Raw genomic sequence first — 27,278 nt, 5'->3', positions numbered from 1 at the left:
ATGCAAATAACACTCCTCAAAATTACTGTTTTATCTTTTCTATATCTTTGTTCTATGTTTGTAGGAGGGGGCATTTTACTGTCTGAACTCACACCATGTTGTGGGATTTGGTTTATGTTTGTGAAATACAGGACAGAGATACCTCAGTAGAGTTTATACAATACCATGTAGCAAAATATCCTGTTCAAAGTATTATCTAGAAGACATACAATAAGTAATGTGAAGCTACATTTTGAAACATTAAATACTGAGTATCCTCTTAATTAGTGATCCTATCTGTGTTTTTTCTTAAGCAGCAGAGAAATCTCAGCAGAAAAAAAACAACCCCAAAACAGAAAATCAGCCTATTATTGCCTGAGGTTTATAGCATTTCAAGAAGTAATTCAAATTAGAGGAAATGCTACTTTTCATTTTCTAGTTTTAAGCTGATTATGTACTCTTAAAATTCTGTTAGTGCTGGTATTTTCAGTTTGCTTGTAGTAGTACAAAATTATTTTTTGCTATTATAGTGGCTTGGCTAGAATAGAATGCTATAATTTGGAAGAAGGAAAAGAGCCTTTGGGAATAATGTGCTGCTAGGCACCGGCATTCCACGTTTACTGAATCGAGCTATTGAGTTTAAATGAGCCTTTCTTTTACGAAGCCTGCATAATTGAGGGCATTTTAGATACTAAGCCATAGTAAGGTGCACAGGTCAATACAGGGTTAGAGGCGCAGGGATCACACGTTTCATGTCCGACTTCCTTTGGTTTGTGGCTTCTTCTTTGTTGAACATGAGGAGACAGCTTGGCCTGTCTCATCTGCCTCCTGTGGTCTTGTTGCTACATATTAATGGTGAAACAGGTCATATTTTGTTTCTTAATGTTTCAGGAATATTTTCTCTCCAGTTTGGATAGTCCTTTGGATCTTGTATGTATGTGAACAGCTGGATAGGGATAGTGTCTTAATAACTAATTAGAAATTACTATACCATGTATGTGGCATTAAAATATAAGAACTAGATCAGTACTCAGCATCAGCTAAGACCAGAAAAGTGCTTATAGAAGTTCTGCTGATCATAAGTCACATTAATTTGTTTATGGAGATGAAGTCTGAGTAAAACTTTTCTTGTGTACAGCTGAAAGGCACCTTCGGGGGTAACTTGGACACTCTAGGATCAAAAATACATGGTTTGCCTGGCAAATGTTTGCCTAACCTGTTTTTAAAATGCTTAGTAATAGTGATTTCTGCAGTGTCCTTATGCAACCAATTACAGTTTTTCCTGTTCTCATCACTAGAATGCTTCCCACTCTCCTCAAGACGTACCTAAATCTTTATTTCTGCAAACTAGATACATAAAATATGATTAAGGTATTTAACAGTTTTTCTCCATCTATGAAAAGTAATCAGTTTAAATACTGTTATCACACGTCTTCCTACTTCTACTGTTTTTGTCTTTTCTAGAACACAGAGAAAAGGATTTAACTTTGTCCTCCTAAGTCTTGTTTTCTGGACCTGAATTACTGTAGTTGCTCTCTTTTGGACTTGTGCCAGTTCATATACAGTTCACAGACATCTTTACTGATGTCTAATTCCCCATGTTAAACAGAGTGCTCCAGCTGAGACTTTATTAGTGCAACCAGTGGAACTATTCGTTGTATAAAAGTGGAACAGTTATGTCATGTGCCATATGTATGATATCCTATGTAATACCTCCTGGAATGATGCTTTTTTTTTTTTTTCCTCTTCCCCAACAGTAAAATATTAAGGATACAGTCTATAGCCTTTAAACCCCGCATTAAAACAGAGTCACTGTATTATGCATTTGCTTTTTCCTAAGTATAATACTTTGTACTGGCCTTCAGGTAGCTTCATGCACTTGACATCAGACAATTTCTCCGTTTTACTCAAATCTGGTTTGAATTGTTTCCCTCTGAGCAGTTACAGCACCTGCAGTTTAGTGTCATCTACTAATTTTATAAAAATAAATACAATAGTCTTATCATCCATAATATCACAGCACTGAACAGCAACAAATGCAAGATGGAACTCTGAAGTTTTTTACATTTGTTTAAAGTGATTTAAAGACACCTGTCTTAATAAACTGTCAGAATTAAAGTATTTTTTTTCAGTGAAGTCATTGGTATTACTACCATAAAAGAGTTAAATGAAAAAGGGATCCGTTCTATTATAAAGGTCCCATTTACTGGATTATTTTTAACTTTGGCACTAATTTTGTAAACACTGATATACACATGCTTGCCCCATTGAATTGAAAGGGACTGATTAGTTGTTTAGAGCTAAGTGCTTTGCAATCAGGGACTGTAGCTGTGTTGTAAATAGATTACGGTGCCTAACTTTTCTTCTTTTCTTGTGTTGAAGTGAACATGTATTTATCCATTACACTAGAAAATTCACAAAAGTAACTATTTTATTCTTTCTTTATGGAAAAAGTCATAGCACATATGTGTTTATTCCATTTAAAAATTCTGTGCCCTACAAAACTGACCTAGAAAAATGAACTTACTTGCAAATTAACTAGATATAATTAGCTCTGTAGCAGGCAATCTGCAGTGACAGTGATCTGCACAGTAAGATTTTTTTCTCTCACTGTATTTCCAGACCTCTGAAGAATTAATAACTCTAAAGAATTTGTATTTGTAGTATTTTAGTACAGCTTCTCAAAAGATATTATACTGTTTTTACAGAACTGGAGAGGTGAATATGTCCTGATTTCTTCTAAGTTTTCAAAAAAAAGTCCATTCTTGAATGAACATGGCAAGTTCTAAGCCAGCCATCTTTGTTCTATCCGCCTTGGCCAGACATGGTAGGAATGCTCAGTACACTTGTTATTCCTAAATTAAGCGTTCCATGGGATTGCGGTAGTTCAAGTCTGGAGTCCCTATCTCCTTTCAGGATTATGAGGCTTGTAAATAGTACGAAGCCTTCCGTTTCCTTCTTTTTCTTATACACTGAGTGCTGCTTGGGTGGACCCAAGAAACTGGTCCATTAAACACAACTCATAAATAGGAAATATTGTTATGTTTCACTGTTAGAGATCTGCTGTTTGAAACGCTTGATTACATTTTGAACTGTAGTGAATTATTAGAGCACAGTTTTCCTATTATTTTATTCTAACAAGTTGCAATTGATAATGTCACTCAGCAACAGTTGTTAGGTAGAGAAGATAGGCACGAGGCATTTTCTCAACTTGCATTCCACAGAGATCACAGTTCTATTAATAAAAGCCATACAAGACCTCTAGTAGCTTCCTGGATACAATAGAGATTAATTTAGTCATGACAGGAACATTGTATGGCATACCTATTGACCATAACACTTGGTGTAAGGCACCACATTTAGCATTTGTTTTTCATATGCAGCACATAAACTAATGGTGTAAAAGTGTTTAAGATAGTGTGAAGGATCTTTTTTGAAAGTTCAGAAGAGAGTTTTTTTGATGGAACTCATCAGCTTCTCTTGTATGTTAAAATCTTTGCCCAGTATGACAAATAGCTCTCAAAGAAGAGTCATACTTCAAAATAAATCTCAAGAACACGCTTGCTTAGAATGAAGCAAATGACACCACATATCAGCACAGTACCAGAACCATTCTCCTCTGAAGTATATAATCTACCTTTAAGGGATTTTGGTGAGAATTATATGATGCAACCAGACTGGCGTCGCCAGGGCCCTGACCTATTTGCAGCAACAAAAACCAAGCACATCTGCTGGCAAAGCATTGACTCTTCCCTCAGCTTAAAGAAAATATCTGAGGCTACAGAAACTTCTAGTGAATATATCTGCTGGAAACTCCTATGTGTATTTCTATGTCAGGACCTCTTTGAGAATAGCGTTGCCACAAGCTGTATTTTATGGTCAGTATTATTTATGTGTGCCTCTGGAAACGTGTCTTTCCTGAAGATGGACCTTAACTTGTCACCAGCCTAGGTCCTATTGGCTTGCTTGATGTGCACACTCTTTATCTCATGTGGAAATGCCATCATCCACTGATTATTTTTGTGGATGAAATGAATAATAAGGTTTTGAACAACAAACAAGTACAGAATGAAACATTATGAACTCTGATGTAGCTTAAAACCTGGATTTTTCAAGGTGCACAGCAATCAGACTGAAAGATAATCCTGGGGCAATCTGCCTGCAAGGCCTTAGAAGCAACTGTTGTTAAGGAAAGCTGTTAGGAAACTTCAGTACTGGACTGGGGCAAGCTCAAACTCACCATCAGCACTGGTCTTTTTTGCAGCAGTGGGGTCTAAGGCACCAGGGGCAGACCAAAATAGCATAGCTCCCCAAAGGTGATGTTCCTTCCCTCAGCCATGGAGTTGTTATGGCCAGGGCTCTGCTATTTGCCCTCCCCTCTTGTAGGGGATGTGCTCAAGCATTTGCAATGCAGGCAAGTGGCGAGTGAACTTCTGCCAGGGTGAGATGATGATGGCTTTGGGGGAATGCATTGCGTGCCTAAGTACTGAGCTCTAGGCATGATTGCAGCAATGCTGGCTGCTTGGTCATAAATCCATGATGGCATGCTGCATCTGTTGCACTAGTGGATGTTACTCTTTGCTATGTCTAGAGTCTTTCTGGCAATCAATGTGATCTCTGTCTTTATGGCTGTTCTCTGAGGGTATCTGGCTGAAGATTCACTCTGTGGTGCTCTATACCACTGCGTGTACTAGTCTCATGACTTGTCTTCTCTGTCAATATCTAAAACCCAGGCCTGCTTGGTAGCTGATTTGGCTAGTTCATCAGCTTGACTGCTGTGATTTGTTTTACTTTAGCCCACATATGAGCAAATATTGTGTTACCACTGCCTGTCGGCATGAAGAGGTCTAGGGGGTACACACTGCAAATCCATTACCCAAGAAATGTAGTAGATGTGTTGTTGTTCCATGTTTGACTTCTGTGGGGGCTGAGACAGAGCCTTTATCATACCAAAATTTTAAATCTTTTCTCAGCCTTCCATTCTGATTCCCAGCATCCAAGGATACAAGGCCTAACAACTGTAAAAATCTCAGGCGAATAGGTATGGAAGTTACTAGCCATCCATGCTTTTGCTTTCTTATAATAATAATAATTTGGATTCCCGGATAAAAGGTACCGTTGATACTGTATAAAGAGGAAGAGTTTGTAATGGGGTCTTTTAGTGCTTATAGTGCCATAGAAAAATGTCATTTTATGCCTAAATAACTAATGACCACTTAAGTATTATCTGCATATCTGCTGACATTTGTCAGGACTGGTTGGTGACACCTGGGTAAAGTCTAAGCTTCTGGTTGACTGCTAATGACTTATCATTGTATTGGCCATGAAGTATGGCTTGATGCAAGAACCTGTTTTTTAAAAAATGTTGTTCAAGTCCTTTCCCTGTCCTGCTGTTGGAGCTTTTATCACTGTACTTTTATGGTGCATTTAAGTTTCTTGGCATTGAGCTGGCACTGCAGGATGTAACAGTGGCCACTGTGGCCTTTTAGGATGCTATGTTTTTGTCAGTGACCACGCTTCTATAATTACTACTAAAACTTGCTTCGTCTTGGCTTCTCCTACAGGAAGGAATGTTCAAGATCTCTGCTGGTTCCTTTCTGACAATGTCAAATGACAGGCCGCTCTTGGGGTACTGGCACTGAGATCCAGGGAGCCTATCTTACCATTTCAGCTTCATGATTGCAGTCTGTGGATCACATCAGCAGGATGTTCCAGAATTTAATGTGGCAGGTTCCGTGCAGTCACTGTGACTCCATAATAGTCCTGGTCATAAAAGCAGGATGAATCTGAAAGTACAGAATGGTTTGGGAAGTGAGGTGGCTCATCAGCTGGCTAGCATGAAGAGGATTGCACACAAAACACTGATCTGTGACATTTGAAAATAGTGCAATTTTGTCCGATTTTTCCTGAGATAAATTGTTTTTACTGGAGTTTGGACTGTATCGCATTTAGCTGCATCATGTGTTGAAAGGTGTGGGAGCCTTTTTGTCATAATTGTTTCTGTTAACACGTTTTTTTCTTTTTTGCGTATTATCACAATTGCATCTTTATTGCCTTAAGAACAGTCTTCAAAATAGAATGAATTCTCCATTGAAATGGAGGAACAAAAATTTCTTTCTGTTTAGATTCCCACCTGTTAAGAACTGTTGCCCCTGTAGAGTAAACTCAGATCTATTTTCTGACATGTTGAAACTGTACTGACATTTCTTTTTATAAAAATCTGGATAAAAAAGATTGTGAAGAAAATCACTTGAAAGTTTCCTTTAACAGTTCTTCCCCTGGGTTATAGAAGTTGAATAGAACTAATTATTAGTGAAATGCAACGTAGTGGCTTATTTGAAGCTTGTCTGCTAAATTAAGTCAGAATTCCAAACTCACCAGTAAAATTCTCCAGTTTCCTTACTGTCAGAGTATAGTGTGTGATTCTTCCTCTGGCTGCTTTTTTGCAGGTAGCTGCATTGCTTCCATGATTAACTATAACCTAATACTGTCCCTAATTACTTGTGTGTCAAGGCAGGGAAAGTAATGGCCTCCTGTATTTTCTTCATGCTTAAATATCTACTTAGATTTCTATTATAGGTTTTCTGTTGGATTTTGGAAGTGTTTGAATGTCTTCTGTAGAGAAAAATCTGAAGAACAGAATCTGAGTACCAAGCCTAAGTAGTTTCAATTACTAATAATTTTATTACCTAATGAAGTAAAGAGATACTGATTTTTATTATGTAGCTAGTGTAACCCGGTGCATGGATGGCTGACTTGAGGAAGTTCACATGGCAATTCTGTGTCAGAGGTGGAAGTGGATAGCGAGTTCTTCAGTCTTACTCTGCAGTTTTAACAGTATGTTCATCCTTTCTTTATATCAACATCTCAAGTATGTTTTTAATACATTTCCAGTTGATTTCTGATGCTGGTCTAGCTTTCATTAAAAACCAAAACCAAACAAACAAACCAACCCCACTTTTGTTTATGTACCATTTTAATAGGACTTTTTAATGGCTTTTGCTCAGAGAATGAATGTTTGTGCCTAGCAGAATTTAAGAAGTTCCTTCTAGAGTCCTGAATGGTATAAGCTTTGCTTTCTTAAAAGCATGAAAAAAGTGCATATTTTTTATACATTGCATTCTGATGTCCTCCAGAGTATCCAAAGTAGCTTAATAAAATGAATGGCAAGTGTCTATGGAATAGAGAGAGTTTTCCTAGTACCCTTGCCTTGAAGGCAGCAGATCTATGAACTGGTCTAACTCCATTGGTAGCTCAGCGCTTCCTATGCAGGTCTCTGGACGGGAGTGAGCAGGTGCTGCTGACTCCCCTTTGAAGCCATGGCAGCTGCCTGGGTATCTGCTGGTTCCCTCCCTCCTCCTTCACACCTCTGAGACCAGTAAGAGAGAATGGGGGATGGAATATCTGTGGAAAGCAAGTTGTATGAACTACTTCCAGGTTTGTACCACTCTTCTAGAAGGACGCAGCTTCATTCTCAGCTGACAGCCTCACCCACAGAACTCCTACAAAAACATGTAGGTCTTGTCTTCCCAGCTGACTGTCAATCCCTGCCCTACAGTGCCAGATGCTTGCTTGATCTTGATCCTCACCACCTTCTCCTGAAAGTCCTGGGATTCCGTTCTAAATGGAAAGTAAGTGTGAACATGAGATGAGATGAGCCTCAGAGCTGTGGCAAGTACAGAAATTGTCATCGGTTATTTTTTACCTGCAGAATTGTGCTGATATCATCCTGAGACAGACCCATAGACACATCCTTAGTAAGCTTTCCTGTTAATTCATCTTCCAGTACTTGTTTACTTGAAGAAAACACTACAATTTAACAAGTAATTCTAGTGTCAAAGTGAGATATTTATAATGTGGCCTTTTCTGATGAGCCCTTCTGCAAAAGCTCTGTTCAAGACTTACCTGCAGAGTCTGATTGCTGGATGTGTAGAAGGGCTTATTTCAGTCTGTGAGATATTCGGGTTCATTCAGCTGGGTAAAACCTGAGGAAAACAACTTTCTGAAAGCAGTATAACATCTGGGAGAATGCAGTTTTGTTCTCTCTTGTGAGAATAGCAGTAGCCCACCTGCTTCTGTTCTATAAAGAGTGTCGTGCCATTGCAGTTGGGCAGTTCTCATGTGCTGTAATTTCAAGGTGAAATTTGCAGCTGCTCCTTTTCCCCCTTCCGCTAACTAACTATAATCTTGCCTCTGATTTTCTCTTAAAGAAAGACTGATATAGACAATTACATGAAATACATGTGTATTATTTCGACATCTTAGTGATTAACTTTTGTCAGGTACCTACCTGAAAAGGAGTAGTATTAATGAAACCCAGTAATGTTAATTTCCTTTTAAAAAGCTTATTGATGGCTATTTTCTATATCAGTAGAGGAGGGTAGTGAGGAAATCCTAGAAGGAAGTGGCAGGGAGCTAAATGTGGCATCTTAGCATGTTATTAGCACAGAGAAATCACTGTCCTCTTTGTCCATGTTGGAATTTTATCATGGACTGCCTCTCCCTGCAGATTTCTGTTGTCGAGTATCAGCATGATACATACTAACAAACAAAAAAATTCTACTACTAGTTTGTTGCCCTTGTTTTTGTTATTATTTTAAAAAAATATTGACTTGTGGTACTTCTAACAAGACTACAGCCTTACTTTCATAATAGAATCAGACTTTCAAAATAAGGAGTGATTTTTTTTTTTTTCAGTCAACCCGTGTTTTATTTATTCAGGATGTAGTTTCTAGTTGACAGCTGTAGGATGCCTTGTCCGCATTTAAAAAAATAAAAACAAGCACAAAACCAAACAAACAAAACCCTCACAAAAATCTAGCAGTGCTTCATAGTTTTATGGATTCTTCTGAATTCCAAAATTTCTCTTAACTGCAAGTTACATATGAGTAAAGCCTCATGCAGTAATAATTATTGTTTCTATTATTAAAAGAATTGTCATTATGATAAAACAGTTTTAGTTTTTCTGGTTGAGGTTGCCTGTTATTCAAGCAACAAAGCATTGAATACTTACGCTTTAAGAATCTGTTTCTTTTTTGGTTAAATGCTTAAAAAATTGACACCTTCTTTCCATTTAAATCATGTAAATAGTTAAGACTCACGCTGTAGCTAAGCTGATTCTTTCTCTGTTTTAAAAATAGAAAATGCTGGAGCAGTCCTTCCCTTCCCCCACTATGTTCTCACTAGTCCAAGCTAGTAAATGTTGCTGAATGGATTTCAGTGTTGTAGCCATTCTACAGTAAGTACAGCAAGATCCTCTGTGAAAAAGCAAAAGGAGGAAGAAAGGTACTAGCGATCCATTTGTGGGCATTCGTCAGACCAGAGCACCTGCACCAATGACAGACAGGCTTTCCTCGAGAAACAAATAATGACAACAGACACGGCTGTTCAGAGGAGCCAGAATCTCCCCAAAAGACGCCTAGAAAGTGTAGGGGAGTGTCCTGCGAAACGAAAGGCTAGCTGGGGTATTCTGACCAGCCAAGGTTAGTATAGCAGCCATTTCAGAAACCGTGTACTGAAATACGCTAAGCTGACCCAATTTGTCATGTTCTAGCTTTAAACTATTTTTTCTTTCTAGCTGTAATATAAATGCATGCTTATGTTAGTGGCACTTTATTGTCTTGCGTGGGTTAACACAAGGGTGTTGAAGCTATTTTTGTTCTTTCTGCACTCTTATCAGCTGATCTAAAATACCTTTTCTTGTTTATCTGCCCTATTTGTTTTATGCAAGCGTTTAAGGCTTGACTTACCCTGACTTTTGCTGTCCTGTCACAAGGTAACTGGATACTGAAGGCTAATTGTTTACAACAGGGAACTGGGGACTGAAAGGAGGGGGAGGAGTAAACTTCACATACAACTTCATATGTAAAGAGAACTTTACAGATAGCTGAAGTAGGAGGTGATGGAGGAACTACAGGTGATAGAATTACTGTCCTGTGCTAAGATACTAAAGACAAAGATATAATTGTAAGGATTTGTATAGAGAAGTACTTAGGAGGTGTTTAAGTTGCTGGACATTGACATTTTCAGTGCTGAGGAGCAAACTATTATAAAAGAAATGTTTAGGACTGCTGTTGTCTGTGCCAGGTTTTCCTAATTTTTTCATAATATGAGTGTGTGAAAGGGAGATTTTAGTAATTGTGAGAGTCTAATAGGAATTTTTTTTAAATAGTGATCATAATTCCAATTAATATTGACCATAGCATAAAGCTTAGAGTGAAATAAAAAAGAAAATAAGGAAATCAAACTTGAAATTCTTGATAATATCACATCAAATGAAAAACTGGAGGTGTTAAAGTAGTCAAGGAAATGAGGAGACAGGGAAGAGAGGTTTGATATATTGTGCATAAAATAATTATTAATTTACTGTGAAAAACACAGTTAAATGTTATAGGAATCAGAATTACTCTTAAAATACCTTTGCTAATTGCCAGTACTGCCAGTTATAGAATTAAGCAGTATTAAAGAATTTAAGCAACAGTTACCCTAGCTTCCCAAGTAACTGAATGCAATGGCACTGTAAGGTTTTATTTATTCATCAGTTTTAATATGCACTGTACCCCTCATATTATTCCATGCTTGGGCTAACATTTCCTAATCTGTAGTAACTTTTATCTATGAACATTTCACCTAGTTATGTCAGTAGTTCTCAAAAAGAGAGGACATTCTCCCTCAGACTGAAAAGAAATTTTACAAAAGTGTATCAATGTTAGCACTACCCACTCCTTGATATGGTTCAGGGTTAGGCTCTTTTGTCATTCTTATAAAGAAATAACCACAGTTAGTCCTAAGTTTTGAAATTTTCAAAATCACAGTAAAATATAGAAAGTCATTTTTCCTGAAGAATGCATCTTAATACGGCCGTGCAGCCTCTTTGTGATTGCTAAACTGCGTGTATGTATTTGTTGATGGACATCTTGAAGTACTGAGAGACTTCTGTTGCAATTCAGGCTTCTGATTGTTGTAGTTCACTTGGATGACAGGTATATCTAATACCAAATCTGAAGGAGGCTCTTCCCTCTCTGTTCCCATTCCTGGAGGTGTCCAAACCCGACTTTGTTTTTCAGGCAGCATTGAAGAGCAAAGGAAGAGAAAGTCAGACTGCAATGCAGTATGTAATTAAATATGCATATTGGAAAATGGAGTAAAAGTGATGGGGAGGGTGGAATATGCCATGGTAAGATTTGGTAAAAGGGTGAAAGGGTAGAGTCAGGCTATAGGAAAAGGTCTTCAGCCTACTGGCATGAGGGTCCACAACCAGCAATCAGCATACTGGGCCCAGCTTTGCTGACCAGCTTGGTACTGCCCGTAAGGCCAGGGATTAGGCCTTGTGCTGCATTCACACCCTGGCAGGTTGGGAAAATACTGAGAATTCTGAGCACAGCTTGGGGAAAATTTCTTGCAGTCTGGATTAAGGCTGAGACTGCATTTGAGGAGCAAAATTATTCCAGGCAGAAGTCCTCTGAAGTCTGAACTCAGCTCAGAATGTCTGCATGCCTTTTTTGTCACCTTCTAGTTGGAAGGCCACTGAAAACCCCTTACTTTGTTTTAGTGAATTGACAAAGGAAATAATAACAGCCTGACAGCTACCAGCTGCTTCACATACCCAAATTGAATATGATGTGGGTCTAACATATTACTGAATTTAGAGGTCGATGTGATTTTACACCTTGTCACTCTAGCTACAGCACACAGTTTTCGAGATACTTTCAGCTAGAAAAATATCCAGCCACTTGTTGATCCTTCAAGAAGATGGAAAAAAACAGCCTGTGCATGAGCAGCGGACAGGGGAGTTGTTGCTGTGCTTTTACGAGACAGGGGACGAGGCCTGACGCTCTTTTTGCTGCGTGTGCCAGGCCCAGCACAGAGCCACAGCAACTGCTGCTGCCATCGTCATTGCCATCGCCTTCACCTGCCGCAGTGCTGCTTCTGTTGGGAACCACACGAGTCATGTTTGGATATTGCTGTTGTGGGCGTTTTAGGATCTCTAATGCGGTTCAGTGACTTGTGTTTCTGTGTGAAAAGTATGTTAAATTGCAATGCCCAAGCACTTAAAATTTAGGAATTGTTAAAAGTAACATAGCCCGTGACTTGCTGGTTTGACTCTCTGATGCGTTATAACCCAATATTTGACAACACAGTCACATACTGTACTTTTCCACAAAGCCCCTGCTTCGTTGGATGTGCAAGATGGATGATGTTCTGAGAATGCATTAGGTTTATACTCAGAAAAAATAGACCCTATATTTTCCTGTATGTTGCAAAGGTTAGAAGACATGTAGTGAATAGCAGGAAAAAAGGGGTAAAGGTTTTCATGTCCCTAAAAGCAAATTATGTTCTTGTCTCTGCTGTGACACCTGTGTGTTTTAAAACCAATCATCTAACCTAAAAGCTTCTTGACTGATCATGGTTATTATTATCTAAGGCTGAAATTCCAGAAGCTCAAAGCTGTCATAACCATAATTAAACTATGCTTTCAGTGTACGCTCTAATGCTTAAGTACTCTGGAAAAAAATAAGCGATTAGATTGGTTTTACAATTTAAGCATTAAAATTCTCTGTCTTTCGGTTCTTTAGTTATAAAATAGTATGAATGAATGATGTTATGAAGATAGATTCAGCAAGGGTTTTTAAGTATTCTTTTGTTATTGGGAGAATACCATGAAAAAGGCAATATCAAATTAACAATGTTATAGTCAGTTTATAGTTTGGATAGCATGTCTTAAAGAGCAAGAGGTCATACTAGATATGGAGATACAAAATAATTTGAATGCTCACACATTTGCTGAATGCAACACTGGAATGGCAAAACTCATGTACGGTCATGTAATGTGGCTGCATCATAAACAGAACTGTGTGGGAAAATAAATTTGCATGGTTTTCAAGAGTAGGAAATCATTGGCAATTGTATTTGGGTTGAAATCCCCAAATTTTGAAGTCTACATGATGGTAAACACTGTAAAGTATATTGATTTGAACCAGTCACGTTTTCATTTTTTGTATGCATATGTTTATATACTTACATATATATATGTATATATTGTTATAAATTGTTATCTAATTTTCAGTCAAATAAAAACAAAGATTATTTTAAATATCGAAATGAAATATTTAAATGCCACTTGGACTGTATCTTCTCTCTCAGACATATTTTAATCATCTATAGCCTAAATTCAGATTATTTTTGAGTTCTTCAGTGTTGATTGTTGGAATTTCATCAGTTAACAGGAAGTGGCTTCTGTTTTTGTGGTCATATCTACTCATATTAGTTAAGCACCACAGATGCATTTTTTAACTTTCAAAGCCTTGACTTAAGACTCTTTTCAAGAGTTTTTAACATCAAATATCAATTAAGTGGTTGAAACACTTCTTTATCCTGCAAGGGCTTTAGACAAATGAGGAATTTTATAGTGCCACAGTAAAAATATCAGGCAGTTTTAACAACTGGAGTGAACGGAATCTGTTGTTCTTGGGACTATAATGTTACAGAGTTTTTCTGTTACAGTCATTGATCCTGTCGCTTTCATTGCTACAAACTGAAACATTCAGAGTACATCTTAAGAAATAAAAGATAACAGTGATGAGCTCAAGACATAGCATTTGTTTTGCAGGCATAAATATAAGCTACAACACTTTCCAAATAGTCTGCGTCAGGCTTCTATTTTCAGTTTTTTTCTGACGATACCGCTTCTCTGAGGACTGATCACCATGTATTTACCCTTAGAGCAGTATTTTTTAAATTGCTGAACCCTGGCATAAATCTTCGGCCGGTGAAGTCAGCGAGAAGACTTTCATTCACTTCCAGTCCTCCTTGGTTTAAAAATCCAACTTTCTAGTATACTTTTTATACTGATTTTGTTTGTTTGTTTGAAGACTACACATTTTTTTAGAATTAAAAATGAAAGAATGGAATGACTGGAGTTAATGATCTTTACAAAAATATTTTAACTTAGTATATTACTTCTATGGTCATAAATGCAGGAATGACTTACAGGTAATTGCAGGTAGATATAAAGGAGTGAAGTCTATGGGAAAATGTGAAGAAAATAACATTGATGACTTAGAAATGCATCAAAGTTAGAATTGCAAATCCCCATTTTTTTGGATTTTCACTGCTGAGAATAGTTATCCAAACCCCAATTTAACAACCAGAAGACAACTAAAGCAATAGTGAACGGCTAAAATAAAAAAAAACCAGTTCAGCATACAGATCAAATAGCATTTGAAACATATTCAGAATATCTGTGTTTATTTCTTTTTATTTCTTTTCTCAGTATATTATGAGTAAGTGGTAGAATAACACATGAATATTTGGCAGTGCTTCCCTTACAAATCTATGTACTAATACTGATTTTAGAGGAAACAAAACTGTGTGTCTCATTGTTTGAAGTTAAAAAAGGAGTTTGTCCTGCAGATCTTTTTCTGCTCAGAGTCCTCTTAATTTCACTGTGAGTTTCTCTTGTGTTGAAATTCCAGTTAACCGGTCTTGGAAGGCAAATGCACAGATACTGGCACTTTGAAAAGTTGTTAAAAAAAAGAAATGTGAAAAATGAACAAAAAAGGCCGTAGTCCTTTGGCACAAGAAAAGAAACTGGCAACTTGTGTATGCTGGTATCTTCAAAGCTGTGTTTACTGCAGGGTGAAAGTTCATATTACAGTGAGCTGCTGATCTCTTTCCAAACATAGCTGGAGTGTATTAAGAACAGGCCTAATTAGCAAGAGCAGATTCTTTTTATTATTATTATTTTTTATTTTCCAGATTGAAAGCAATGAGTAGGATTTATAATTGCAATTGGCTGGAAGTGCCATGGGGAGATGGAGATTTAGGTATTGTATGATACTTTGTAATTTGTTTTTTAGCTTCACCTGTTAATATAGTGAATATATTTATTCTTTCTTGTTAGTGTTTACAAAGCAATGCCTTTCCTGGTAAACTATACACCAGAGAACTTGGAACTAATGTGGCTTCTAAATATAGTTAGACATACTTTGTATTCAGCATCTGTCAGAGACGACATCAGTAGGGAATTAATGCATTAACAGTTTTGGAATAGACCGTGTTTGCTAATACTGCTGTTACAGACAACAATGGATGAAAAAATGTCGTCATTTATATTCTTATTAATGCTTTCTAAGTGAGAGACATAACACGTTTGTAGATTAGCAGAAGGCAGCAATCTAGACAAAGAATTTTTTTTAAGACAACTTTGAAGTTTATTTATGATACATATTTATTTTGAACGTATTATCGTCCCTGTTGTATTTAATGATGAATTACTATATTTATTGATAAATCAGTTGGAATTGGAAAGCTTTTTTCCAAACTTAATTTGCACAAAATATTTCTGCCACATTTTGCTTATAAATTTTACTTCTAGTAGAAGTGATACAAGCATTTTGCATTTAATGGATTTAGCAGAAACAGTGAACTGCTGCATTTCTCTACATGAAGGCAGGGATATAAGGTGGGTCTAGGTGCAAAACAGAGCTCACGATGGGATCTGGCATCATTTGAATCTCAAATGCCACTGGAGTTACGACATTGAGAGACATTCTTCTGAGCAATCCAAGAGGGAAGGAGGTGAAGGAAAGAAAACTGGAAAAAGTGTTGCTTTCAGATCCTACCTGCATCTTTGTGCTGAGTTATACACGCCTACAAGAATGTCCAAAGTATGAGTGTATTAATGAGCATAAAAACTTCATGATACTACAGTTTTGTTAGATTTTTTTCCATATAATAGTTGTGTCTTTTTCTTTTTTTCATTCCCTCTCTATTAAATTAGGAGTAAGATAAATGCTTGAGAAAGAAGTTCTCATCTGTAGAGACAAGGGCAATATTTCAAAAGCAACCTCTAAATACAGCTTTTAATTATTTTTGAGGAATCCTTCGCAGCTGCCAGCAGGAGAACTTAATGGATTTAATTAATTTGAACTAGAATGACTGGAGTGCTGGTTCAGTTACTACTGCAGAAAAAAGGAAAATGTTCGTCAAAATTCTCATAGTAACTGCACACATCCAACCTACAACAGGATAAATACGTCTGAGCTTATTGAGATGACAGAGAAAATATTGATGTTTTCTCAAAATCAGGTGCCTTTGATATTTCTGAAGGCAGTTTTTGTAGTATAATACCCCTTAAAATCCCAATCACTTCATGTATGGGATGGTGGGTTGGTTGGTTTTTTTTTTTCAGCTGTTACTCTGACTAGCAATAAGAATTGCAAAATCATGCCTTTAATAAATCTAAAGTAAAAAGTATAGGGAACAATGTATGTGCATGTACATACACATGCACAGACAGATGATCAGAGCCTAGTGCAAATAATTCTGGAAGAGTATTGGAAGCTGGATCTTGCCTATGGTACATCTGCTCCCACAGATGAAAGAGTACAAGGAGCTTCAGAGATACTGGATACTCTGACATGACAGAAATCTCCATGCTTTTTGAAGATCAGGTTTAAAAAGCTTTAATCTCCTATATTTTTCAGCTGTGCTTTTGTTTTGCTAAGATTTTGATTTCAGTAGCATGCAGTAGCACTGAGTTGCACAGTGTAGTTTTATGTTCTGTGAAAAGATACAGTCTTAGGTCTGAGTAAGTTTTAGTTTCATTCAGTAACACCTCTAGAAAAACGGAGGTTTTATCTCAATTTCCATATTGCACACTATTTCATATGTTTTTAACTATGCTCCAATTTCTTTTCAGGTTGAGCAGTCTTAATATTTTCAGTTATTCTTCATGTGATTTGAGGGGGTTGTTTATTGGAACCCAAAATGTACTTTCTGAAACAGGCTAGTGGACAGAAGGAGTCCAATGGGAAACAGAAACAGGGTCTATTTCTAGTGCGTAGTTATCTGAGAGCTTAGACACATGATTGGCAGTGACTGAGCAATAGCCGTCTCATTTAAAATTCATGGCCTTGGCACTGAGATGCAGTAGCTGGCTCTGCAGGCGGTCCTGCTCCATCGCAATGGACACAGCCATGCGTTGGAGATTCATCTGCTGTTGTTACCAAATCCTCCCACATGGCTAATTCTCCCTACATTTCTTCAGGGATTTTGGGGGACTTGAGTGACTGTATTAGCATTTTACAGTCCCAGTGATTTTCTTCTTACAGGAATAAATACTGATAATTCATAATATATTTTGAAGATGGTTCTTCCTTGCACAATCTCTCAAAACTTGATTTGCAGAATTCATACAATAAGTTGGTATCAGCTGTGCCTGCAACCCTGTCTGGCCAGAAGGGACCTGTCGGTGGCCACTTGTCTAGAGGAAATGGCAGGTTCTTCATCTGGAACCACAGGATGACTCTGGGACCTGGGCTGGGAGTTGCAGGGGTTTATGTGTGTGAAGGCAGAGTGGTTGTTGGGTTTCTTTTTTTCTTTTTTCCCCTTTTCTTTTTTGGGGGTGATAAATAAATGAAAATAAATGCCAAACCCTTACATTAAGCATATCTATTTTTAGCCTTAATAATCTATTAGAATGACAACTTAGACTTAATGTCATATTTCTGCTATAGCAATTTTTTTAGTGTTATTCTCACTGTATTTCTCTCCTTGCACTTGTGTAGTAGTTGCAGATTAATCTAATGATACATAAGAATTTCCATATTCATTTTCATATACATCAGCTTTTTCAGGACTTTTCAGGCAAGTTTATGTCTGGCTTAAGTTCAAATATCAGTTTGTTGAAGTTATAAATTTTTATATGCCAGCTGCAAAAAGAAGTTATTATTAAAAAAAATCAACGATGCAAAAATAGAAGTGGGAAATATGGCAATTAATGAATTTCTTACATCAGATTACTGAAATCAATATATTAATATTTTGTCCTCTGTACTACATAATCTTTTATTAAAGATCTTTACAGTTAATAATAGAGCAGTTTTTATTGTCTAGAAACTGATAATTTGATATACAGTCTCTAAAGAGGAAAAAAAATTCATACGATAGTTGACTTCATTCTGTGCATTATATTTTTTGCTTTGCTCTATACATTCCAAAATCCTTCTAATTCATGTGGTTTACTAAATAAATGTTGTTATTATATAGGTTCTTGGGCAGATCGCTCACCTCTGCATGAGGCAGCCAGTCAAGGACGTCTTCTTTCTCTAAAGACTTTATTGTCACAGGTGAAGGCTGTGTTCTTAAAATTACTTTCATTTTAAATGTTACATTATTTCTCAGCATAGATTATTAATGCAGATTTAGTATGCTTTGCTTCTTTCACTTGAACCTTTCAGAGCAATACACATTTCAAAAAATTTTATATAGTAAGATACAAGTTAATATTTAAAATATTTCTTCTGTATGTTTTAAAACTTCCCCCAAAATTATTTTTACCAAAGTTGAATCTAAATGTATAGAAGTCTTCCTTTCTTGCATGGTATAAGTCGATGTAGTTCCACTGCTTGAAGCCCTCAGGTAAACTGAGCTAGTCATGAAGACACTTGTTGAGAGCAGGAATCACTGAAAGATTCTGGGTTTTGCATAGTTGTGATTTAAAAAATATATGTATATATAGTTAACAGCACAGGGTGAGACTGTAAACTGCTAAATTTTAATATTACAGTATTGTCATATTAGCTACTACAATACTGAAGATATATGCTATAGAATACATTTGATGAAAGCCAACAGATGTAATGATTAGTTCTTAAGAATCAAAAGACATCTACTGCAGAAAATTTCAAAGGATTGATTTTTACATTGCTAAAATTCATGGCTTTAGATATTTTGGACCTGAAGTCAGAGAATTATATAATCACAGGACAGTTTAGACTCAGGGCCTTGTTGAGTTTTGAAGATGATCACTCCAACCAGGAGCGGGGATGCACCAATCTCTCTGGACCCCTGTTCCAGGGTTTCACTGTCCCTACAGTGAATTTTTTTTCCATATAACTCATTGGAATTCACCACATTCTGACTCATGTCTGTTGCCTTTTGCCCTATCACTGTGCATCTCAACAGTCTGTTTCCATCTTCTTTACACCCTTTTATTCTGTTAGAAACACTGATTGATGAAAGATTCTTTTCATGCTCACGGAAGATTTATTTATTGCAAGTAGAGTTTTAGGCCTACTTATAGTATTGTAAACTATTCATTTGAACAGTAGTGTGAGGAAACTACTCTTAACAGCTTTTGTATGATCTTTATATGTCATTCATGTCTTGTTTAGGGGTACAATGTTGACACACTAACAATTGACCAAGTAACTCCACTTCATGAAGCCTGCCTGGGAGATCATGTAGGATGTGCAAGAATCCTTCTTGAAGCAGGAGCAAATGTAACGTGTTGTTGGTTTTTTTTTCTTTTTATATATGAAGGCCAATGCTAACCTTGATTTAACTGCGAAGGATATATTCCTTGATTTGTTTTTTTAACTGGTATTTCTCTGTAGTCACCCTATTGATTGCATTCATATAATTTAATTACAATAAGCTGCCATCTGAAAGCTAGCAAGGGAAAGTGATGGGTCAAAGAAACATCATTAGAGAGATGTTAGGTTCAAAGAAAACCAACCAACCAACCAAACCACATTATTATATGTGTATGAGTAGGTGTCAAACCGAAGAACAGTAACAGGGAAAATAGATGGGAGTTGAACAGACACTGAGACAGAATCACAGAATGTTAGGAGCTATGAATTGAAGAGAATCCGCTAGCAGTATGTCACCAGCCTTATTTCTTTTCTGAATTTCATTACATTATTTCTCTTAAAAAATATGGAATGCGTCCCTCTCCTTTACTGGTTTCTTCTTGATTTGAGTGGCTTGCAGGAGACTGCTCTTTTAGGCTCCAGAAGGTCTTTGGTCACACTGTACCTGTGTGCTCTTAAGATCCTGTGGTCTAAGTAGGAAAAAGCTCTGGTTTTTTTCTGTTCTCTTGTCACAGGCCATCTGTCATCCAGAAACAAAAACGGGACTTTGCAGACCACTTTCACAACAATCTCTGCTGACATCAGAGTTCAAATGTATAGTTTCCCAAATCTCTGATCTTTGTGATGGAAATATTTATTGTCCTTACAATTCATTTTTCAGAACCATATAGAATATATCTACGTTAATACAGAAAAAGAAAAAATAAGTTTCCCAAACAAAATCCACCCCATTTCAGCTAGCACAAGGATTCTAAAGATACAAAACTATAGATACTATGGACAAAACTTTAAGAACAGATTTGATTTTTATATCTGAATTTTTTTAGTACTTTTCATTGTTTTGATGGGTTTGGGGGCTGCATGGGAGAAGATAGGCCAGAGTCTTGGGAGAAGCCCTTTCCTAATACTGGTGCTCCTTCCTGTAGTATTATCAGCCCTCACAAATTTGCCTAGTTCCTCTCCTCATTCTCTCACACTGGGAATATTCAGTTAACCAGTGAGGTGGTGAAGTTGGTATTAAAACAGCAAGCCTGTACTATTAGCTTTGTCTCCGTCCTGTGAAGTGTCACCCCAACCTGGAGATTAAAACCACAGAAGAAAATGGCAAATAATTCCCATATTTAATATGGAGTTTGCATTCTTGACAGAGCTGCAGAGAGAAGGTTCCCATTTTCCCATTACTACACAAAGTGTAGATTTTCTGTATCAATGAAACAAGCTAAGTACAATAACTTTTGAAAATTATTTATTGCCCAGATGTTAATGTGTGATCTTTAGTACTCCAGGTGTATTTGGTTTATTCAACATAGTTTAATAAGAATAATAATAAACTAATTTCAGCTGAGAGAGGTGGTGAGAGGAAGACAGTAGAACAGGGACTGATCAGTTAAGCTACGCTATTCTAACTGGTAATTTTTTTTGGTATTTGAATGCAATTTCTAACTATATCCTGTTTAAAAATCTACCTTTCTTTCAATTCTGTTCTTAAATAGATTTTATATATTCCAGGTAAACGCTACAACAATTGATGGAGTGACACCTTTATTTAACGCATGTTCAAGAGGCAGTGCGGCATGTGCCGAGCTCCTGTTGGAGTATGGTGCCAAAGCTCAGTGGGAGTCCTGTCTCCCATCACCAACTCATGAAGCGGCCAGTAGAGGTAGGAAATTACCTGCTGAACGAACACGGAGCAGCTGATGAATGTCTCAGTAATAGTGCAAAGAAACGTGTCTGGTTTTGTCTGTGAGACAGCTTACAGAAATCAAGCACACTGTCATGCTTTGTTCTGCCAGGTCACAGTGACTGTCTGGAGGTGCTGATCTCCTGGGGTATAGATGTTGACCAAGATCTTCCACATTTAGGAACACCTCTGTATGTAGCATGTGTTTCACAGCAGATCCATTGTATTCGAAAGCTGCTATATGCAGGTATGTCATGATTTAAAAAAAAAACATTACTAGTTTTTAAAATAAGCATACTGAAGTGAGCCAATGAAACTAGAATGCTTGCTTGCAAGGCTCTACTTCTAAGTTTATTCTGTGATGCATGTTTTCTTATAATAACTTACTGTGTCTTTCATCTTTTTCGTGGCATAGCAAGCATAGGAGGGGAAAAAGGAAGCAAGACCAATAAGAATCTATATTTGAAATTTTTAGCATCTACTTCAGTTTTGTAGATGTTAATTTCCTGTAGGAAAAACAAAAGTAAAACATCAGCTTTGAGAAAGGAATTTCATATAGTAATCATTGAGCTTTCAACAGAACTTTTTTAGCAATGTAGTCCTGCCCTTTTTCATTCTCCAGTCTGTTCTAATTGATCTTTTTACAAGGCAGAGAGGCTGAGTTGCAGAGACAAGAGGTAAGGTAAAAGGCATTTGACCCTAAATTCCACATTATTTATTTAATTAATGGGAAAGAGACGTCGTTTCAGCACAAGTCCAGGGACACAGTCAGCATAGCTAAAGGATCATTTCCTGTATTTCAGGTGATGACATACAGGGCTTTTGTGTCCTGCAGCACAATGAATGAAAATGTATAGATGAATAATTACAGACTTGCCATCATTGCACCAGCATTTTTTTTTCTAGTTAATTGCAGGTTTATTAGAATGTAAACAAGCAGTTAAGTTGTTTCTCCTTATATGTCAGTCTCCTTATATGATTATCCTATGTCATGATTTTTATGTTTAAGAACCCCAGAAGTATAATTAGCATATTTTGGGCTTCAAATACTATCATACATTAAAAACAGTAACAGAAGGGCATATTCTACATTCGTGGGTGCCCTGAAGTAGAAAAGGTATGTAAATTGAGAAGATAAGTAACTACTTATGTCAGTTTGAATTTTTCATATTTTTTCAGTTTATGAGAATGTATTAGAAGTTGAAAAGCGAGTAGACAATGAAATAGGCAAGAGAGTGATGCTGTGGAAGTATTCTCAGATTGTTAATACTGAGAACAGTGAGTTATTCAGACTTCCAATTTAATTGCTAGGCCTGTGATATTATTAAATTATTTTACTCCAACGAGAATCATAAAGGCAAAAACCATTGATTCAGAGAGAAAGCTTGGTACAGAAGCCAATTTTTGGTCTCACAAGATCAGTAAAGCTCTCTTAAGAAGTCTGGGTTGTTCGTCTCCTAGAATAATCTAGAAAACCGTTGGGGAAACCCAGTTTTCAGGGCACTAACAGTTTCCTTGTAAGGGAAGCTTCCATACTAGCTAGTGTTGTTTAACTCTTGTATGGATAATTTTTTCTTGAATATGAATGCATTATTGCAAATTAATTTAGCCCATTTTCATTTAAAATAAATTAGCAATTCATTATTAATATAAAAGTGTAATAATTAGAAGCCTGTGGATTGGGAGAATTAAAGGTTTGGGCTTTTTTTCCCTATTAGCTTTCCTGTTTGTGTACCCCACCTTAAGTAGAAAAATTCTTGATAAAGGTTGGATGGGATGGGAATCTACTTCAAACCCTTTGCCAGCTTCAACACATGAAAAACTATCAAGCGTCCAAGTTAGATTCCTTCTTGAGCTGGTGTACTTACAGAAACATAACTACTAAACTTCAGTTTAGTGATACTTTCTAAAGACTTAAACAAGGAAAGCATATTTTTATGTAGTGCAAGTTTTCTTAAACATGTACAAAATGTACTTTTTTTAACTAGGTTAACAATGATGCTCACATGACCTAATTTCATTTCTTTTCCTTCTTTTTATAAAGCGTTTTCTAATTTTCTTTTTATTTTCCTTCTTTTTATAAAGTATTTTCCTTTAAAATCCAGTAGTGCTTAGGTAATAAAACCGAGGATAAGTGTATGGGTTCAAAAAATCTTACTGATATGATTAGCTGTAGTGCTATGCAATAAAACTAATAAAGTGGCTAAAGTCACTGTGGCATTCTAGGACAGTGGGGTTTTTTTGTTTGTTTTGTATAATAACATCATCTTTACTCAATGACAATTTTAATTAATCTCTTCTTACATCTCTTTATGTGCATCTACCCACCAGGTGCCAATGTACAGAAAGGAAAGCATTTGGAAACTCCACTCCACGCTGCTGCCCAGCATTCTAGTACAGAGATTGTAAACTTACTCCTGGAATTTGGGGCAGACATAAATGCCAAAAATACAGATTTTGAGAGGCCTGTTGATTTAGCTGCTCCAAGCAGTTTAGTGGAGAGTCTGCTGCTCCTCCATGAAGGTAAGTTTCACGTGTGCTTTTACAACTGTAACTTGTATTCTTCAAAACAAAACAAAAACAAAACCAACCAAGCCAGACCTCCAAAGAACCCCAACAGCCCAAACAATCTATGTTATAGAAGCTAAGATTGTGCTTTATGAAATGAATATTTTAACATTCAGGTAAATTCATTTCTAACTATAAAAATACCCAGTAATATCGTCTTCTCTTTATTGGGTGTTTACACAATTAGACATTAAAGCTACATTTTTATTGGCTGTTACAGACCTTGTTAAAAAGAAACAAAATATTTCCATTTCAGATTTAAGATATATTTAGTTTTGGCCAGCTGTTGCAATATTTTAAAAATATATTTTAAGTGCATATAAAGCACATTATTTTGATTGTAAGCAAAAAGTATAAGAAGTTTCATTTTCTAAATTTTTTCTACTGAATTATAAGTACCTGAGAAATAGGAGTCAACACTTAAGAGTCCCTTAAAACTCTTAAAGATCTTTTGCCTTAGAGAGAGAGAGAATATCCCACAGGGAACTGGATTTGTTCAGACTGGCCTATGTACAGTGTAAAAATAAACCACAAGACGAAGGTGGGAAATAAGCAGAGAAACTATTGCAATAACCATGGGCATCTCTTTAGAGGTGAACTGATAACTACATTGATCAGTGTTTTCCTCCAGAAAACATCTCTGTAGTCAGAATGCTGTTAAAAAAACCTCTAAAACCAGTCAGTCATCACAAAATTACCCAGGCTAGCAGGATTTTTAAAAGCCACAGCAAAGACATCAAAAAAAATGAATTGGCATGAAACGCACATGGTTTTATTGCCCACAGAGAGGAATGTGTTCGTTGTGAGGCAGGGCGGGGTGGGGAGGGTGCACAGGGACAAAGGTGTCACCTTGAGCTGGTAAGACCACTTAAACGTGGTCCAGGATCTGGGTATTTTGCCAGCTTATTCTTGTTGCAGAGATGCATTGGTAGTGCAGCTTGTAGTGCCATAGCATGTATTTCACCTGTCCTATATATTTAAAAAAAAAAAAAGAAACCCTGCAGTTTTTAAAGTTGTGGATACCAGATGTTTTCTAGGAGCAGGTTTTAAAATTAAAAACACATAGTATTTGCTGACTTGAACTTTTTTAAGTATTTCCCTGATTATTAATAAGGCTTCAGTAGCCCCAGTCTTTATCTTCGAGGGCAAAAGGCAATGAAGGAAAAGAAAGGAAGGAAAAGGATGTATTTGCAAAATGGGAACATTTTTTCTAGAAATCCCATTACTGTGCAAGACTGTTGTAAAGCAAAGTACTGGCTTTTATAGTTGTATAATTGAACTCCTTTTTTGTTTGCAGCCACACCATCTTCTCTTTGCCAGCTCTGCCGACTACGTATCCGAAATTACCTAGGAAGAGCTAGACTGCACCTTGTCCCACAACTCCAGTTGCCAACGATACTGAAGAATTTCTTACAGTATAGATAACATAGTAATGAACCTTTAGAAACTTGAATAACAAGTACTTTTTCTTCTTTCTGTTTATTCTACATTTTATCTAAAGAACTGCTGGGCGGAAAAAAAAGCCTTTTGCATATTACTTAAAAAAATAGATGTATCTTTGACACCTGGTGTTAGTATATAATAATAACTGGGAGCCATTCAGCAACTGGTACCAAGGTGCTAATAAAGCTGAATTGAAGTGTGCTGATACTCTGGGAAATGATTGTGTAGCTTGAGCTTAACACTTACTAAATAGCTTTAGTGCTGTTAATTTTAATTGTATTTATACTTTTAAAATCTGTTTGACACACCCGAACCATAGCGAGTTTCTTCATTATTATTTGTTAAGTTTGTCCATTTGGAGTCATTATTTTATGTGTTTTTAAATTTCTATTGTTTATGTACCTAAAAATACGTGGTGATATGTGCACTATATACACTGATAAAAATAAAACAAATATATGTCAATTTTTCTTCCTTTTCTTTGTATGGACAATTGATTAATGACAGTGAGGAACTTCCTTTATTGTTCCTCACTGCCTGTGCTGTGAATTGGAATTATGCTGCTGTGAATATAATCACAACTTTTTCAGCCATGCACAGTTTACATTGATTCTTTGGTTTTTAGTACAATTATTAACTTTAAAAGCTCCAGAGGAATATTCCTCAAAAGCCTTAATGCTGAGATACTTTTGGTTTCCTCTTGTGAAACAGAATTATCTGGGGTCTTTTCATAACAATTCTGTATCACAACTCATGGGCATCTTAAATAATTATTTGCCTCAGAGAAAGGCATATATTATTGTGTAGTATCTGTGAGGTTTCTGAAGGCATATCGTGGAGATGTGGATACTGAATCTTCAGCCTCAGGTTCTGGAGGTGGATGTAAGGCTCCAGAAATAAATCAGTTCCCTGTATCAGGACAGGTATCACTCTGAAAAGGACATTATTACTCTTGCTGTCTAGTTCATAAACAATTACCCAGCTCCAAAGATCATGTTGCAGAATCCCAGAATGCTCCAGCAGGAATTTCTGTGATCAGGTCGAAATGTTACTGTTGAACTCTCTAGGCAGAGGAGTGCTGACACCTCCAAGAGACATTAGAAAAGCCAAAGGATTTCTGCCTTGCTCATACCTTTGCATGGTGATGATTGCCAGTCATGTCAAAAAAAGGTGATCTGACTGCTTCGTCGAAATACAGCTCTCTTTCTCTCAATCTTTTCATTTGGTCTTCCTCTGAGAACACGTTACTGCCTCAGTGACTGATGCTCAATTCCTGCAAACCAAAGCATGAGACAGCTGAAAATTTACCACTTGCCCTTGGTGATTCACCCTCTTCCATTCTTTTTCAGTGACTCCTTCCAGTATTTATGTTCCTACTGGAAAAATGCTGATTGAGGAACTAACTATAGAGGAAGTATTCACAAAGAAAAATGCTTACTCAGTTGCTAAAAAATATCCATCTAGTAAAATGCAGCTCTCTGACACTTGCCCTTGTTAAAAGTGATCTGAATTTGCTTCGGTTTCCTGCAAAAACTCTAGTGAGGGCCTCTTCTGGAGTCCCTGTAAAATCAGATGCAAGTAAGAGGACCTGCTTAGGAGTCCATAATGTATATACTCTGTAATGGAGCAAGCTGGGTGCTTTTGGTTTTCATCCAGACACTAATAATTTGTATTCATATGTTCAATACCATGACCGTGTATTACTTCAAGAAACAAGGAAGTGCCAAAACAACTGTGGCACTGCTGCACTTTTCTGTGTTGAATGAGATCATTTAGACCCTCACCTTCAGGTGTGCGTAGCGCTTTTCAAGTTTGACTCAGGAGACACGTAATTAAAAGAAAAGCTCTCTCATTCTATACAATAAGATTAGTTTTCAGGAAGTGTGGCTATTCTGCAAAACATCTGTTTGAAACAAAACTAGATGACAGACGTTTTGCTGAGAGTCACATCAGAGTCCAAGCCATCTCATCCACAAATGGGTTGTGTTCATGCTCACGTGGCGTTTGCAATGTCTGTTCCCACCGATCCTTGCTATCATCCAAAGAGCAAACAAGACTGGCTTCAGAGTTCACAGGTATTTGGTACTCCTTTTTACTTCTGTAGAATGGTAGACTAGCCAGAAGAGTAATCCAGAACTAGCTGCCAGCAATATTATTACTTCAGTCTTGGGCAATATGCAATGCTCTACATAATCTGTTATCTTTTGCTACCAGATAATTATATGAAA

General features: G+C 36.8%; 1 protein-coding gene across 3 annotated transcripts in view; it reads left to right on the top strand.

Annotated features, from left to right (window-relative positions):
• The window catches only part of ASB5 (ankyrin repeat and SOCS box containing 5), a 37,804-nt gene extending 12,300 nt beyond the window's left edge, over window positions 1-25,504 (top strand). For 2 of the 3 annotated variants that reach the window (XM_065634494.1, XM_065634492.1), the window contains 6 exons: window positions 18,031-18,110; window positions 19,158-19,265; window positions 20,868-21,018; window positions 21,152-21,286; window positions 23,371-23,562; window positions 24,905-25,504. In XM_065634494.1, coding sequence (XP_065490566.1) covers window positions 18,031-18,110; window positions 19,158-19,265; window positions 20,868-21,018; window positions 21,152-21,286; window positions 23,371-23,562; window positions 24,905-25,032 — 794 coding nt within the window. In that variant the 3' untranslated portion in view covers window positions 25,033-25,504. Of the gene's footprint in view, window positions 1-14,736; window positions 14,805-18,030; window positions 18,111-19,157; window positions 19,266-20,867; window positions 21,019-21,151; window positions 21,287-23,370; window positions 23,563-24,904 lie in introns of all 3 variants that reach the window. The other variant, XM_065634493.1, reaches the window with a different exon arrangement.
• The last annotated feature ends 1,774 nt before the right edge of the window (window positions 25,505-27,278 follow it).

Source organism: Caloenas nicobarica, chromosome 4, assembly GCF_036013445.1.
Source record: "Caloenas nicobarica isolate bCalNic1 chromosome 4, bCalNic1.hap1, whole genome shotgun sequence".
Classification (NCBI taxonomy): Eukaryota; Metazoa; Chordata; class Aves; order Columbiformes; family Columbidae; genus Caloenas; species Caloenas nicobarica.
This window is presented reverse-complemented; position numbering and strand designations above follow the sequence as displayed.